Genomic DNA, 17,552 nt, shown 5'->3' with positions numbered 1-17,552 from the left:
TTTTAAAAAAAAATGAAGGAGGAGGTAAGAAAATGCTTTTGAAGTTCTCTAAAAGGTTGTTTTCTTGTTAATTGTGTTTATTTGGATGCCAGTGACTGATTCCAAGTAATGTTTCCAAAAAGGATATAAGGTGGCTTATGGTTAAATATTAAATATTTAAATACAATATTTAAATACAAATATTAAATACAATGAAAAAATACAGTTGGAGACACAAAATAGACCCAGGAATGTGGCTGACACAAATTAATAATTGATGTTGATGTGATATTTGTACATTGCTCATATACTTGCTCTGAAGGTAAAGCTTATGTATTTTAAATAATGATGTGAAGTTCGATACAATTCAAAAAATTTTTAAATTATTTATTTGAAAGGCAGAGTTAGAGCGGGAGAGACAGAAACAGAGATCCTTCATCCATTGGTTTACTCCCCAGGTGGCTGCAATGGCCAAGGCTGGGCCTAGCAGAAGCCAAGAGCCTGGGACTCCATCCAGGTCTCCCACATGTTGTGGCACTTGGGCCATCTGTTGCTGCTTTCCCAAGCACATTAGCAGGGAGTGGCACTCATATGAGATGCTGGTGCTACAGCGCCAGCTCCTAGATGTTCTAGCTTAGGAGAGTTACAGTCTAGGCTTGCTTCTGCTTCTATTTTCACATGATTCCACTGAGAGGAGGTAGTTTTCCTAAGTGTAGGTTTCTGCACCTTAAGTGTGTGGAAAGAATTATAAACTTTAATAGTTGAAACTCTGAGATTATCTCTTGTTGGAAAAACCAGAATGTTTAAGTAAGTGAAGGAGGTTGACTAATATAAAGTATGGATCAGGTTGGCATTTTTCTACCCCATTAATGTGTCTTGCCTTCTGCTCCAGGGGCCTCTCGCTTCCTGCCCTTGGGCTTTTGACAAGCTGCAGGAACTGCCTGGCACTCAGGCAGTTATAACATGGTAGAGGAATGGGTGTCCCCTCTCCTCAAAGACAGAGCAGAAGCACGTTTCTAAGGCTCTTCAGAAAGTCTCTCAAGATCAAGCAGCCTTGATGGGCTTTCCTGCCTCTGCTTTATTTCACCACTTGTGTTCTCCTGGGATCACTTCCCAGATAAACTGCATGCAAGCGTTTGTCTTAGGCTGTGTGTTTAGGAGAACCAAGGCTGGACAAGCAGTGAAGTAACTGTGGCAGGTAGAAGAATAACTTCTTTTTATTTTTATTTTTTTTTGACAGGCAGAGTTAGACAGTGAGAGAGAGGAAGGTCTTCCCTCCATTGGTTCACCTTCCAAATGGCCGCTACGGCTGCTGCCGCGCTGCACCGATCCGAAGGCAGGAGCCAGGTGCTTCCTCCCAATCTCCCATGCTGGTGCAGGGCCCAAGGACTTGGGCCTCCTCCACTGCCTTCCCGGGCCACAGCAGAGAGCTGGACTGGAAGAGGAGCAACCCGGACTAGAACCCGCGGTGCTGGTGCTGCAGGTGGAGCTGGGAGAACAACTTCTAAGATAAATCTTTTGTCACCATATGATTTAGTTTGTGAGTACATATATTAAACTTTGACTTAAGACACTGATTAGAATAAAAGACCAATTCTATCAACTGTAAAACGATTGGAAAATATATTCAGAATTTTTTTCAAAAAAGGTTAGTTGTTTTTTTTTTTTTTTTTTTAAGACAGGCAGAGTGGACAATCAGAGAGAAAGGTCTTCCTTTTCTGCTGGATCACCCCCAAGTGGCTGCTGCAGCCAGCGCACCGCACTGATCCGAAGCCAGGAGCCAGGTGCTTCCTCCCGGTCTCCCATGCAGGCCATCCTCCACTGCACTCCTGGGCCACAGCAGAGAGGTGGACAGGGAGGAGCGACCGGGACTAGAACCTGGTGTGCTGGCACCGCAGGCGGAGGATTAGCCTAGTGAGCCACGGCACTGGCCTACACACTTGTTTTATTGCTTTGATTTTTCACCCAGCACTGTAACTATAACCTTTTATGTCTCGCTTTGAAAAGCTTTGCCACTTAAATGAATATGTAGAGTCATCTTCATAAAAGTAATTTGCATTAACTTTAGTTCAAAGTAAGGCTTTTTTTTTTTTTTTGACAGGCAGAGTGGATAGTGAGAAAGAGAGGGGCAACCGGGATAGAATCCGGCGCCCCAGCTGGGACTAGAACCCGGTGTGCCAGCGCCGCAAGGTGGAGGATTAGCCTGTTAAGCCACAACGCCGGCCTCCAAAGTAAGGCTTTTATCTTGCCATTTAGACTCTTCAGCAAACCAGTTCTGAACTTTCCCACCAGCCTCTTCTTGTCCTTTGTGAACAAATTTTTTCTCTTAATGCTAGTTTTGTATTTTGGCTTTTCACTAAATTTTACTTCTTCTATGACAAAATGTTTTTTTGTTTTTTTTTTTTTGACAAATAACTAGATTTTGCTGTATTTGGTTGGTTTGGCTTCACAAATATGTCGCTGTCCTCATATATATTGACTCACAATATCATTTTAATTAATAGCTTATGAGGTCAAAGTTATGAATAAAATCCAGAGAAATCAAGTAATTTTCCAAAGGTGCAACTGGTACTATATATTAGACCTGGAACTTGCATCCTGATCTAAGTTTCAATCCTGTGTCCTGCCTGAAATGACTAGTGGTTCCAATGTAGACTGACAAGTCTGATCAGGAGTAATTCTTTAATATTCAAGTAAGGACTCAGAGAAAGATTAATAATAGGCTTCTATGGGGGCATTTATCTTTCAGCTTACCTCTAAATGCTTAATGCAAAAGCAATCCCTTTACTCAAGTCTATTTTTATACTTAAAAAAAAGATACTTGATAAGCTTATTTAAAAGATAAAGCCCAATAAATGAAATGGCAAATCCTTACCTACATAGTGACAGGTTTCCATTTTATGAACTTCTGTATCTTGTTCGTGGATTTGTTAAAGTAGGAAAATCAGCTAGTATCTATTCTAGTGAACTGCATAATTCAGTTACTTATAAGCCTTTTTCTCCCAGGTACAAATTCATTCTTGCTGGAGGAAGATGCAGGTCTTTTTTTTTTTTTAATAAGATTTATTTATTTGAAAGAATTAGAGAGAAAGGAAAACAGACAGAGAAATCTTTATTTATTTGAGAGGTAGAGGTACAGACAGAGAGAGGGAGAGACAGAGAGAAAAGTCTTCCATTTCACTTCCCAAATGTCCACAACTGCTGGAGTTAGGCAGATCTGGAAGTCAGGAGCCAGGAGCTTCCTCCGGGTCTCCCTTGCAGGTGCAGGGGCCCAAGCACTTGGGCCATCCTCTACTGCTTTCCCAGGCCAAAGCTGGGAGCTGGATCAGAAGAGGAGCAGCTGAGACTCGAACTGCCGCCCATATGGGATGCCGGCACCCCAGGTGAAGGCTCAGCTTGCTACACCACAGTGCCGGCCCCAAGATGCAGGTTTTAAAGCTGAAATGAGCCTCCTCCATGTTACAAGTACACATTAAGAACAATGTTGATTCTTCTAGTGTTTATGTTCAGTTGGTAGGAAGAATTCTGAATCTTCAGCTAAACCGGGAGCCGTGAATCAAGGTTTCCTGTTATATTTGCTATAAAGCATTTTAATAAATGGATTCCAGAATGGGTCACAGCACTGTGAAAAGAGAAAAATAATTTTCTTCTTTACTTCAGAGGTAGTAACAGATCTGAGTTCATTTAATATCTGATCCATTTTCTTTGTGATTCTAAAAATTTTGCCATATCCTGTATTTTCCTTTCTGTTTCCCAAAGTAAGTCTTCATCTCTTTTTTTTTTGGTTTTTTTTTTTTTTTTTGTGAAAGTCATCTTAATAATTTAGAACTTTTTTAAGGTTTTGATTTTTTTTTTTAAGTTACCATTACCATTACTGTGTCTCTTGTATTTATCTTCCACTATCCATTCATCCAGCCATACATACAGAAATTAATTAACCACATGGTCTCGCAGGCATGGATATACTAGGATGTTCCACACAGGTGAAATGACTGCTATATTGCTAATTCCCTTCTTTATAAAGTACAGCATGTTAGACTTTTTGGCAAAAACTGCCTCCTTGAAAACATCCCACAATGATTTTTATACTAGAAGTACACTTAAGCAATTTAAAGGAGAGATACTAGTTGAAAGGCTCACACTGGCACCTTGAACTCATTTGCAACATTTCTATCAATTCCTAGTATTTTCTCTGTCCTTAGAGTCATGCTCATCCTCTTGGAATCAATATAGAGAAATGCACAGAGGAAATGATATCAGACCATTTATAAAACAGGCTGATTCTAGCAACAGCCCTTAATTTAGGGCCTTTCACCATTTCTACTTTTCTCCCCTGCTAGGACAGAGTTCAGACATGAAGATTAGCACTTGACTTTTGCCGACAGGCTCACAGGCCAAACCTCACTGGACTAGATGTCTACCCTGCACTTCACTTTCACCTACCACAAGCATACAAGAAGAGAAGGAAACAGAATGTGACATTTTTTAAGAACCATTTCTGAGTAGACCAGACTCCCTGCTTGGGGGATGGACTGGGGCTTGGTCATGCAAGTCAGAGCAAGAAGTATGTATGTCCTCCCTTTCCAATTGCGGTATAGGAAATGGTGAAGTTCTTGAAGGCAATAGGCTCCCATGTCTTGATTTGTAGATTCTAAGTGCTGTGGGACCTTTTGCAGTGCCTTGGTCTTTAAAAAGCTTATGGGAGGCCGGCGCCGTGGCTCACTAGGCTAATCCTCCGCCTTGCAGCGCTGGCACACCGGGTTCTAGTCCCGGTTGGGGCACTGATCCTGTCCCGGTTGCCCCTCTTCCAGGCCAGCTCTCTGCTGTGGCCAGGGAGTGCAGTGGAGGATGGCCCAAGTGCTTGGGCCCTGCACCCCATGGGAGACCAGGAGAAGCACCTGGCTCCTGCCATCGGATCAGCGCGGTGCGCCGGCCGCAGCGCGCCAACCGCGGCGGCCATTGGAGGGTGAACCAACGGCAAAGGAAGACCTTTCTCTCTGTCTCTCTCTCTCACTGTCCACTCTGCCTGTCAAAAATAAAATAAAATAAATAAATAAATAAATAAAATTAAAAAAAAAAAAGCTTATGGGAAATACAGATTATCTTTTATTCCATGCTACCATGAACTTTGTGAAGTACCTTCTTACCTTTCTGCAACTCAATTTTTTTTAAAGATTTATTTATTTATTTGGATGTTGGAGTTACAGAGAGGGAGAGGCAGAGGCAGAGAGAGAAATCTTCCATCTGCCAGCTCATTCCCCAAATGGCTGCAACAGCCAGGGCTATGCCAGGCTGAAGCCAGGAGCCTGGAGCTTCTTCCAGATCTCCCACTGTGGGGTGCAGGGACTCAAGGACTTGGGCCATCTTCCACTGCTTTCCTAGGTGCGCAGGCAGAGCGCTGGGTCAGAAGTTGAGCGGCTAGTTCTTGAAACAGTGCTCATATGGGATGCCTGTGCTGCAGGAGGAAGCTTTACCTGCTACGCCACAGATCAGGCCCCTGCAACTCACTTAACTTCTCTGATTGCAACTTTAATAGGCTGTTTACTGTTGAGGGTCAATGAAATGTTTTGAATTATCTAGTGACAAAACTCCCCCAAAGACCATTTGCTTTCAGAAAGCTCTGTTCTTAAGCCACAATCTGACTGCACAGCATTGTGAGATTACTGCTTAATCATATCCTTGTTTTGGACTCCGTAATTCCATTAATGTAGCTCAAGAAAACAGTTTTTCCCCAACCTCAACATACTGTTACTTCAAACTCAGTTTACAGTCAACTAAAACAATTTTTTTTCAACAAATGCTGCTAAGGCACAATTTGCCCATCTCCTATTCGTGCTTCCTGTGTAGCTGCAGTCTCACTTCCTTCTTCAAAAACAAGTAAAAGAAATGGCTGTCTCTATATAAAAATGCTTGGGACTCTAAGAAAAGACTAGGACTTGAGCCCAATCCTTAGGAGTTCCCATTGTATACAGCGGACAAAGACAAACAAGCGAAATAAATACCTGCGTGTAAGTCACAGAAGAGCATTTTGTCAGACAGACGGAAGAGGGATTCCAACAGACACCTTGCTAATTACAATTTAAGTCTGATCAAGATTGATAGTAAGATGACTGCCATTTCAAATGGGGCAATTTCTATACAGCAAAGTGTTACTTCTAGTATTTCCTCATAGTAACTAATTATGCTTTCACAAAGAAGTCAGAGTCAGACACTCAGAGAGCAGTGGCACTCTCTCTGTGCCCCAGTACACATTGCTTACTGCATGCAAGTATGCAATGAAAATATAAACTCTTGCCTTGGGGGCTGGCGCTGTGGTGTATCAGGTAAAGCCACTGCCTGCAGTGCCGGCATCCCTTATGGGTGCCGGTTTGAGTCCCGGCTGCTCCACTTCTGATCCAGCTCTCTGCTATGGCGTGGGAAAGCAGTAGAAGATGGCTCGAGTCCGTGGGTCCCTGCACCCACATGGGAAACCCGGAGAAAGCTCCCGGCTCCTGGTTTTGGCTCAGCCCAGTTCTGGCTGAGCCATTTAGGAAGTGAAATAGCAGATAGAAGACCTCTCTCTAATTCTGCCTTCCGAATAAATAAATAAATATTTAAAAAAAAAAAAACAAACCTCATGCCTTGTCACTAAACCACATCAGAGTAGAGTATCTCAAAAAAAAAAAAAAAAGCAGCTCAGCAAATAACCATTCTGTTTGCTATCAGTGTGTAATTCTAACTAACCTGCAGGAAACATTTTTCCTTCCGTTATAGTCCTTTAAAGGAAAATTTTTTATTCCTCACGGCCTGCATGAGCTTTCTAGTATAAAATACGCTGTTTTTATTTGAAATTCAGATGGTAGCTTCTTTATTGTGGCTGTTGAGCTGATTTAAAAAAGCAAAACGTTTTTACTTCTGTTGTGGTCTGGGGCTGAGGTAGGCTGAGGCAGAAAGAGAATGAAGTGCTTGCCGAGAACATCCAGCAAAAAAGAGCAGAAGAAACGACAGACGGAAGAGAAACTGACGGACTGGACCAGCAAATCATGACTACGTGCAGGCTTCCAAATGCTTCTATTTACAAGTAACACAGCAATTTAAGAAACACTGATTGAATATTAGAGGTTTTTAGTACATCTGGTTATAAAAACAATTCAGTGCTTACCTTACAGGAAACAACTGAGGAAAACATCCTTGGGTTTGCATGTTAACAAACTTCTGGATCTGAAGCACTTGTTTTAAAAGATGTCCCTTGGAAGATTTGTCAGTTTTTGTTAATACCATCTACAGGAAAATAAAATTCAATGCATTAGAAATATTTCTTAATATGCAGTTTTACACATCTTAGTTACAAATATATGACCCTCTGCAGATTTCTCAGTCTCCGAATCTGTTTTCTCATCTGTAAAATACAATTACTCATAAAGGAGATGCTGTGAAAAGTAAATGAGTTAATGTTTGAAGGCATAAAGTATACACCTTGTGTCTGTTGTCTAAGGGTGCTTTAACTACACAGGGCTGTAATATCTTGGATTTAAGTTAAATGAGAAGGACCCTGCAGCCATATTTTCAATTGCCATAAGCTGTTTGATATGATCACAATATGTTTTGAACTAAAATATAAATGATTATTAATTAGGTTACTCCACATAGATTTGCAAACTTATGATCATTTTTTACTTACACAATGCTTTATCCTCATAAATAATTCCCCAAAGGAGTATTTATAAGCTGTTTTTATCTACTCAAGCTATATTCCAAGTAATTACAGAATTTTACTTGTCCAAATACAACTACATGCTGGAAAAAGGTTAAGGCATGAGTGATTACAAAATCAATTAAGTAAAACCATATATTTTCTTGGGGAATTTCTATGAATTTAAAATTCATGAAGAATAATTTATGTTTTTTAGTTAGAAAAATGGTAACGAGAAGAAGGAATGAGAAGCAGAACCTGTGTGGTTTCTGATGACTTATGAATCCCCATAAATAGTATCCTTTCCTCATAAAGGCAAATGTGCTGAAATTTATACCAATTCATTTTAGTTTTCTTTATGAATATAAAAATACTATATGTGTGTGCTTGAGCTCCTATGTTCTTGAAACAATTTTTAAATTCTAAATTAGGTTAGCAGTTTTCTAGTTGCTATTTTACTTTCATTCTGCTAAGTATTATCTGCCAAGCTTCTGTTTATATTGTCAAAAAAAAAAACCACACACACATTTGTATACTATAAAGAAAAGTGCTTAGGATCACTAAATGAACAGGTTAAAAAAACTTTTACATTGACCATAATTTTAAAAACTTAGCTGAGAGGAGAAGGGAATAAAAGTACTGGGGAAGTGATTTTAATATTAATGGCTGATAACTGAAAAAATTATTCAAAAGGCATTCTCCTTTATCTTTTAAGGAGGTGAGACCAGTACATTCATTAAAAGGGCATGCACACAAAACTGATATTTCTATCTACAACCATGATTCCAAGGAAATACTTACCACGTAAGGTAATGCAAATTCTTCACACATTTCTATAGCAATATTATCTGTTTTTGTAATTCCAACAACACTGTCCACTAATAAAAATGTTCTCTTCAAACTATAAGAATGCAGAAAAGAAGATTAATAGTAATATAAAATATACCTATTCATTTTTCCCCTTCTCTGAACCTTAACTATGATATGAAATTTCCATTTGAATAATTTTCAATTCAAAATTTAAAAATTTCCTTGGGAGTTCATTCCACAGTTCAGCAGGTGTCAATATCATTTACTTTCAATAACTAAAGTCACTAAATATTAATTTATTTCAATAAGCGTCTATTGACATAAATCTGCTTTGGGTTGTATACAAAGATGAGTGGGCCCCTTTCTATAATAGCTCAACTCTAATGGGAGAAAGAGACACAAACCCAATTAATATAAGTTATTGTAGAATGTTTAACTTAGTTTCTGTGTAAAGCTACAAGCAAGATACTTATAAACTTTTTATACACTTCAAAAGTTTAACATTACTTTTCTATAGATTGTGCAATTCCTGAAATATAAAACTTATTTGACTACCTATGGATACAAAAAAATAAAGATTTTTCAGAGGGTATGATGTATGAGGTATTTTAAGAGTGATCAGAATCTACTGAAGTGTATTTAAGTCTGTTGAATACCACATTAACGAACAATTTTCATTTTCAAAATTAGCCAGCTGAGAGTTTGGTTTTTAAAAAAAATTATTGAATGCTGCTGATGTTATCTTTATAGTCTCAATTTAGGGAAACACTTGAAGTTAAGAGTAAGCTAACCAACAGGCAGAAACTCAACAAGCAACACATACCTTCATCCTAAATATAGTATTGTAGAACACTGTGAAAATAAAACGGACCTTCTAGATTAAGTCATTTGCTAAAACTAAAGTGTTCATCATGTGTAGATTACTCTCTTGATGAAAATGTGCTTTGGAGTTAAATGTATAACTATTATAAGAAAATTTTTTTCTTACTTCCTTCGTTCTTTTAGATAGGTCTCTACCATATCAACAAAATCTTCCGGTGCTCTATAGCCATAACCTGGCATGTCGACCAATGTAAAATATTTTCCAACTTTGAAAAAATTCATTTTCTTTGTGTGCCCCTGACAAAGTAGAAGGGAAAATAAAAGCTGTCTTAAAATATGTTCTTTATGTATTGCAAAATGCTTTCTAGTCAATCAACAAATACTTTTGAAAGCCTAGGTATTTAATTCTAGCTATGATGATGATGATGACACAGGAAAAGCAGATAGAAGAGAAGCAGCTGGAGATAGGTAGGCTAAGATCAGAATTCTTCCCTCCAATTCTTTTTTTTTTTTTGACAGGCAGAGTTAGACAGTGAGAGAGAGAGACAGAGAGAAAGGTCTTCCTTCCGTTGGTTCATCCCCAGAATGGCCGCCAGGGCCGTTGCACTGCGCCGATCCAAAGCCAGGAGCCAAGTGCTTCCTCCTGGCCTCCCATGTGGGTGCTGGGCCCACACACTTGGGCCATCCTTCACTGCCTTCCTGGGCCACAGCAGAGAGCTAGACTGGAAGAGGAACAACCGGGACAGAATCCGGCGCCCCAACCAGGGCAAGAACCTGGGGTGCCGGCACAGCAGGTGGAGGATTAGGCTAGTGAACTGTGGCGCCGGCCTTCAATTCATTTTTTTTTTAATTTTCTTAACTTTTATTTAATGAATATAAATTTCCAGTGTACAGCTTATGGATTACAATGGCTTCTCCCTCCCATAACTTCCCTCCCACCCGCAACCCTCCCCTCTCCCGCTCCCTCTCCCCTTCCATTCACATCAAGATTTATTTTCAATTCTCTTTATATACAGAAGATCAATTTAGTATAAAGATTTCAACAGTTTGCACCCACATAGAAACACAAAGTGAAACATGCTGTTTGAGTACTAGTTATAGCATTAAATCAAAATGTACAGCACATTAAGGACAGAGATCCCACATGAGGAGCAAGTGCACAGTGGCTCCTGTTGTTGACCCAACAAATTGACACTCTAGTTTATGGCGCCAGTAACCACCCTAGGCTGTCGTCATGAGTTGCCAAGGCTATGGAAGCCTTCCAAGTTTGCCGACTCTGATCATATTTAGACAAGGTCATAAAAGACAGAGTGAGGATAGTAACCAATGATCCTAAGAGTGGCATTTACCGGGTTTGAACAATTATACAGCATTAAGTGGGGAAGAGGACCATCAGTACACACAGGTTGGGAGTAGAGCCATTGGTGGTAGAGTAGAGGTTATGATTACAAAGGAATGAGGCCCAAGTGCGCTAGACAGGGTCTAGAACAAAGGACAGACCAAAAGGAAAGAAAGTTTTAAAGTGAGAATATAATTTTCCTCATGGGCATTGTCTACCTTAGAAAAACTACTACAGAACATGCCTGTGACTATAGACTTGTAGTTCAGGCCACCGAAGATTAGAGATGGGACTTGGGCACTCCCTTGACTTGCATCCTCTGGTCTGCTTTAACAAAAACCAGGAGCAAAAGAAAGCTAGGCATCAGAAGCAATGGGTGGCAGGCCTATTAATGGCTGATCTGTACAGTGATCTGCCCTCAAGGAGACCCAACAGGCCAGTCCACTGCAGTGGCTTTCAATGTGGTAAGCCTGGGCTTCAGCAGAAGTCAGCTTGTGAAGAGCCCTGGCAGCTCTGCCAAGAGTTAGATCACTGGAAATGGACCTGCCCTGGAGTCGAAGGATGCCCAGGTCAGAGCCACAGATCTTATTGGCTCTAAGCTGAAAAGCCCTTCACTCAGCCCAACTTCCAAAGTGACCACTGCAGCTGAGGGGATGGCCAAGTAGGGTCAGCAACATTGCAGGCAGAACTGTAAATTTCTTGTTAGAGATGCCACCTGCCTTTACCTGGCCAGCTCTCCTCTCAGGCCAGCCAAGTAATGAAAGTCAACTGAGTGCCTTCCCCTAGGAGGTTCACACCTCCCTTAGGATATACCCCATGTGAAGAGATAGATAGGTCTGGGCCTCTTAACTTACGAGGCCTAAAGCCCAACAGATTATTATCAAGCCCCTTCTATCAGGTTCTATTTGCCTCTCAATCAGAAAACTTAATGGTAGCTTAGATAGCACCTTTCTTAGCTCCTCTAATAATGACTCAATTCATTTTTTAAAACAGAATCTTATGACTTTAGAAGAACTTTATATACGGTATTAGAAATATGTAGGCAAAATATTTGAGACTTTCTTATTTCATTAACTCTTGAAGAAGAGTAACCCTGTTACATACACTGTATGACTGCATTACTCAGTATTCTCTGATGCATCTCCACTTTAAAGAGAAATGAATTTTGGCAACGATAGATTAAAATACCATCAGTCACATAGCTTTTCATAAAACCTAGATCCAAAACTTGGTACTTCTTTTATTTAGACTAATGATTCCCTAAATTTAAGATGTTTTGCACATTTTATTAGGTAGATTTTAGTGCTCTCCATAAACAATTTTAAAAAAGAATACATATGGGGGTCGGTGCTGTGGCGTAGTGAGTAAAGCTATCGCCTGCAGTGCTGGCATCCTATATGGGTGCTGGTTCGAGTCCTGGCTGTTCCACTTCCAACCCAGCTCTCTCGTATGGCCTGAGAAAGCAGTAAAAGATGGCCCAAAGGCCCCTGCACCTATATGGGAGACCCGGAGGAAGTTCCTGGCTTCGAATTGGCCCAGCTCTGGCCGTTGCAGTCATTTGGGGAGTGAACCAGCAGATGGAAGACTTTTCTCTCTGCCTCTCTGTAACTCTACCTTTCAAATAAATAAATAAATCTTACAAAAAAAAATACATAGCACTATAATTATAGTTGTGTAAAAAATAAAAAAGATGCTAAAATATGGCTTATGCATGCTTTTGTGTCTATGGAATATTTAAAATTTTTGTTACGATTTGTTTTCATTTTTATTTGAAGGCAGAGAGAAAGGGAAATGGAGAGGGAGGGAGAAAGAGAGATTGATCAATCTTCCATTTGTTGGTTCACTCCTCAAATACCCACAACAACCAGGGCTGAGTTAGGCCAAAGTCAGAAGCCTGGAACTCCAGGCAGTATCCCACATGAGTGGCAGGGAGCCAAGTCAACATCTGTTCCTTCCAAAATGTGCATTAGCAAGAAGGTGGACCCAAAGTGGAGGAGCTGGCACTGGAACCAGGTACTCCAATACAGGATGGAGGCATCCAAAAGTGGCAACTTAACTGCTGGGCTAAATGCCCACAACATATGTAACATTATTAACCAGAAAAGGAGACTGACAATTTAAAAAAGCAGTCAGTTATTTGGATCTTAAAATAAGTAATATCAAAGTAAAATTTTTATAAATCATAATTAAGTTCCCAGTCAGCTTATTTGTCCATATGTAGCAAAATGAGTTTAGAATTACAGACTGGGGGAGGGGGTGCAGCACTGTGGCATAGCGAGTAAAGCCCCTGCCTTGGTGTGGGCATCCCATATGGGCACCGGTTCGAGTCCCGGCTGCTCCACTTCTGATCCAGCTCTCTGCTAATGCACCTGGGAAAACAGCACAAGATGGCCCAAGTACTTGGGGCCCTACACCCACATGGGAGACTTAGAAGAAGCTCCTGGTTTCAGATTGGCCCAGCTCTGACCATTGCTGCCATTTGGGGAGTAAACTAGTGGATGGAAGATTTCTCTCTCTCTCCCTCTCTGTAATTCTGACTCAAATAAATAAATAAATCTTAAATTAAAAAATTATTTAAAAAAATTAAGATTGTGAATGTCAAGAATACATTCCCTCTCCGAATAGGAAGAGGATCACCCTACTTAGAAGTCATAATTTATTTGGTTTATTTTATGAGACAGGGCAGGAGGATGAGAGGGTTAAAGAATGGAAAGAACCATGAGTTTTGAGGAAAGGGTATCTTAGATATTGGTAGAGTCTATATTATTAAGAAGGAAGTGGAGGCAACTAGATAATGACAGAAAACTATTACAGCAGTCTGGCTGGGATAACAAGTACAGACTCGGCTCTGGAAAAGCCCTATTGTGTGTGTGTGTGTGTGTATGAGTCAGTAAGGAGAAAAAACAAAAACAAAAAGCAAAGCCTTTGAAGGCTGTTCCCCCTAAAATCAATGTAGAACTAGATGATCACTCTTAAAAAAGGAAATGCAGAATAACACTAAAACAGTTTATTTGGCAACTCTTTTGGAAAATTTGGCAACAGAAGAATTCTGCAAGTATTACCCAGACTACTAAAATAAATCCAGCCACACTTCATTTTCTTCAGACATACACAGGCATCAATAAAATATCTTATTTATTACTCATTTGAAAGAAATCATTTCTCTAGCAACTTAGCAATTACAGTTTCTTGTACCTTCCAATATTATTCATTTTAGTCAATTCAAGAGATAGTCTAGATAACAAAAAATTTCAATATACCGGCTTTTGGGAGACTCTGACTTCAACCTCAGGGGCCAGTGAAAATAAAGCCTTTATTAGGGAGGATTTTCCAACATTGCTTCTGCCTATAAAACACACCTTATACAAGAAAAAACAAAATTGAGTACTGGTTAATATAAGTATAAAATTTTTTATTCACTGCAGAACTGTTGAACTAGTCAGACATGCCAAGCCATATAAAACATAAAATAGACTTATGTTTAGTCAAGCCCTGAATTCTAGTATGCAGCTAACATTTATTGAATGATTTCAATATGTTAGGTACTGTTCTAAGCACTCAGCATTTGCAAAAGGACTTCAAAAAGGTCAGGAAAATGTAATTAAAATACAAAAAAAAAAAAAAAAAACAACAACACCCCACAAACTATTTCTCAACTTAAAACTCCATCAAGCTCAGAACTTTTGTTATTAGTGGTGATATCAGCCATTTAATCTGCTCCTAAAGAACTGAGGATCCTGAGAAGTCAATGTAGTCTTTAGCATTACTAATGAAGAAAAATGAGTTCCCTTTAAAGATTTTTTTTAAGATTAAGAAACAAAAAGAAATCAGAAGGAGCCAAATCAGTACTGTAGGGAAGATGCTTGATGATTTCCCATTGAAATTCTCCCTAAATTGCTCATTTGCTAAGAGAAATGATCAGAGCATGTTGTGGAGGAGAAAGGCTTTGCCAAAGCTTTGCTAGTTGTTTTTCTTGCTCAGGCTTTGGCTAACTTTCTCAAATCACTCTCATAAGATGTTACTGTTCTTTAGCACAGCAGAAGCTTAACAAGTAAAATACTATCAGCATCCCAAAGAGCTGTTGCCATGATGTTGCCCTCAACCAGCCCACTCCTGCTTTGAACAAACCACTCTACCACTTGGTGCCATTGCTTTGATTGTGCTATGTCTTCAGGACAATAGTGGAAACACCATGGTAGATCTTCTGTTAAAATTCCTCGAAGAAATGCTTCCAGAACTTGATTTCACTTGCTTAAAATTTTTAATGAAAGCTTTATTACTGTGTACAGATGATCTGGGTATAATAGTTTTGGCATCCATCAAACTGAAAGTTTACTCCACTTACTAGATCCTGTTCAGATATGGTATGTTTGCTTTGGTGTAAAACAAAATGAAATCTGTGTATAGTTCTTTCATAATATACATTTCCATAAACTTCTTGAAGACTCCTCATATTTTCTTAGTCTTTTTTTGCAACAACTCTATGAGATAGGTAATATTATCACCATTACAGATGAGAAAACATAACTGGCCCCAAATTATACAGTAGAAAGTCAAAGGACTGGGATTTGAACTTGCAATATTTATATCCAGAACCTTTGTTTTTAATTACACTATGCTATCCAAGAATATCTGCCACTTTTATTAAATATTCAATATTTACAAAGCTTTTTGAAATAAAAACTAGATGTTTCAACAAAACTGCCTCAAAAGTACGACATACCAGGAACTCTATTTATGGAGCAACGACATTTTCTCAAGAACTCCAAGAGTACACTGTAACACCACTGAAATTTAAGGTGTTCTTTTCTCCTTGACTTCTCTTGTTCCAATTAAGCTTTTCTCCTTGGCAGTGTGTAAAGTAATAAAGTATTCTTGATAGTAATCACTAATATACTTGGCTTTGCTTTTTAACAGGGCACTGAAGGGCAGACCTCACCAACCTGTTTTTCTAAATGAAGTCACTTCTATCATTTGGGAGACATTGTGGAGATTTGTAAGGGCACTTTTGGTTATCTATACAATTAGGGGGTACTTAGTGGGCAGAGGCCAGGCATGCTATATATTTTGCAAAACCAGGGTTAGTAGCTTAAGATAAATTAATCAGAGTCCTGCATAAATTTCAAATTCTCTTGGGACCTGTGTTGTGGCGTAGTGGGTAAAGTCGCCACCTGCAGTGCCTGCATCCCGTATGGGTACCGGTTCAAGTCCCGGCTGTTCCTCTTCCGATCCAGCTCTTTGCTGTGCTGTGGCCTGGGAAAGCAGTAGAAGTCCCTGCACCTATGTAGGAGACCCAGAAGAAGCTCCTGGCTCCTGGCTTTGGATCAGCGCAGCTCCCACCGTTGCGGCCATCTGGGAGTGAACCACTGGATAGAAGACTTCTCTCTCTCTCTCTCTGCCTCTCCTTCTCTCTCTCTGTAACTCTGACTTTCAAATAAATAAATCTTAAAAAAAAATTTCAAATACTCTCACCAGATTAAATCCAGTGCATGCATATATATAAAATGAATTACAGTAGACATAAAGTTCTTTAATGGGGAAGTTTAAATCAAAAAGCGATGGCATTACAAAATTATTAAATAATTTATGTATTCCTGAGTACTGACTACTTAAATTATTATAGCAGTTCTACAGATATTTAGAAGAAAATACTTCTAGGTAAGGGTGTAGCTTGGGGCAAGGGCAGACATTTGAGCTTCCTTTAAGGAGTCTTAGAACAAAATAGTGTATTATCCATAAAATGCACTCACGGAGTTTCATCAATAAAAAGACTTTCACATTACTGGCACACATATAATCAATTTTGCACGTTACAGGAAATTTAGATTGGGTGAAAGTCACATAGTGGTAAGAATGAGCTCATTTGTTAAACTATTGCATGTTCCTACTACTCACTGACTAAATTCTCTCCGCAGGTTTTCCCTAGCTCAATTAAACAATAAAATGATAGTAAATGGACTTCCTGGAAGGCTTAGTTTGGGTTTCAGAACCAACCTTGAAAAATGTCCTATATTCGTGATCAGAGTAACTACAATGATACATATATTTATTCTGTTAGAGCAATCTATGCAGCCGCACAAAACTGGAATCTCTCTCGTTGGGTGACAAGAGCCAGGCGACGGACGGATGCCCGCGCCAGCCGCCACGGGCTCAGGGTCCGCGGTGAGCATCGCCCTCTCACCTCAGGCCGGGGGAGGTCCGGGGCGTGGTCCAGACGCACGGCGGAGCTGAGGTACTCGATGCGGTTCCGGGGGCTGGCCGTGAAGAAGCTCTCTGCCCTCGCCAAGTCCTCCAGGCTCGGATCGAAGACCCTCAGGCACAAGTCTGACCTCGCGTCTGGCGCGAGGTGCTGCTCGAGCTCCTGCAGCGGGTATACCAGCTTCGTCAGCTGTCTCCTCGGCAGCCGAAGCACCTCAGCAAAGGCCTGAGGCGTACTGTAAGCTCGGCATACGCGCCCTAGCGCCGCCGACACCTCTAGCAGTCTTCGCATTCCAAGTCGGAGCCCCGGCGCTGCCATTTTCATCTCCCAGATACCCCGCGGCGGGACCGCCTTCGCAGGGTCGGGGATGCGCATGCGTGAACTTTTCTGCCGCGATGCCTGCTGGGAATTGTAGTCTTTGTGTGCCTCGCTCTTTCCAGTGCCCGGGAGACAAGCGGAAGCCGGCGGGACTCAGGGAAAATCCACTGTTTTTTTTTTTTTTTTTTAACACCCTGGGCTTAAGCGACCGTGAGCTTGAAAATACCTGGAAGTTGGAAGGGTGTTGAACGATTTTCAGAGGTGAAAGACCTATTTGGGTTTGTGGCCCTGGAGTGTCAAGTGAAGGAGTAAACGTGTGAAGCCCTGGCGGATTCCATGCCCATTTTATCTTTATAGTTTCTGGTGGTCTTACTCAACATTTATGTTTGTCATTCGTCTGCATCCCTAGATCT

The 17,552-nt window shown here is 40.4% G+C and overlaps 1 protein-coding gene across 2 annotated transcripts; it reads right to left on the bottom strand.

The window, feature by feature from the left end:
- Window positions 1–3,071: 3,071 nt before the first annotated feature.
- GTPBP8 (GTP binding protein 8 (putative)) lies at window positions 3,072–17,153 on the bottom strand. Of its 2 annotated transcripts, XM_062208129.1 has the most exons (6): window positions 16,804–17,153; window positions 13,883–13,981; window positions 9,450–9,580; window positions 8,453–8,552; window positions 7,121–7,239; window positions 3,072–3,601 (listed from the first exon to the last, which is right to left on the bottom strand). In XM_062208129.1, the coding sequence occupies exons 1-6, from the start codon at window positions 17,143–17,145 to the stop codon at window positions 3,517–3,519; spliced, it is 876 nt and encodes a 291-aa protein (XP_062064113.1). In that variant the 5' UTR covers window positions 17,146–17,153; the 3' UTR covers window positions 3,072–3,516. The 2 variants fall into 2 exon arrangements, with proteins under 2 accessions (XP_062064113.1, XP_062064121.1); XM_062208137.1 differs by lacking the exon at window positions 13,883–13,981.
- Between the last annotated feature and the right edge of the window lie 399 nt (window positions 17,154–17,552).

This window comes from Lepus europaeus, chromosome 2 (genome assembly GCF_033115175.1).
Source record: "Lepus europaeus isolate LE1 chromosome 2, mLepTim1.pri, whole genome shotgun sequence".
Lineage (NCBI taxonomy): Eukaryota > Metazoa > Chordata > Mammalia > Lagomorpha > Leporidae > Lepus > Lepus europaeus.
This window is presented reverse-complemented; position numbering and strand designations above follow the sequence as displayed.

Bases quoted from the DNA above. Each gene is read 5' to 3' on its own strand.
- GTPBP8 (XM_062208129.1), bottom strand. From the start codon at position 17,145: ATGAAAATGGCAGCGCCGGGGCTCCGACTTGGAATGCGAAGACTGCTA. The intron at 9,581-13,882 runs GTATATTGAAAT...CTACTTTGTCAG, and splicing joins TCAGAGTCTCCCAAAAGCCG to GGGCACACAAAGAAAATGAA. The intron at 3,602-7,120 runs GTAAGCACTGAA...CTCTTTTCACAG, and splicing joins CCTCAGTTGTTTCCTGTAAG to TGCTGTGACCCATTCTGGAA.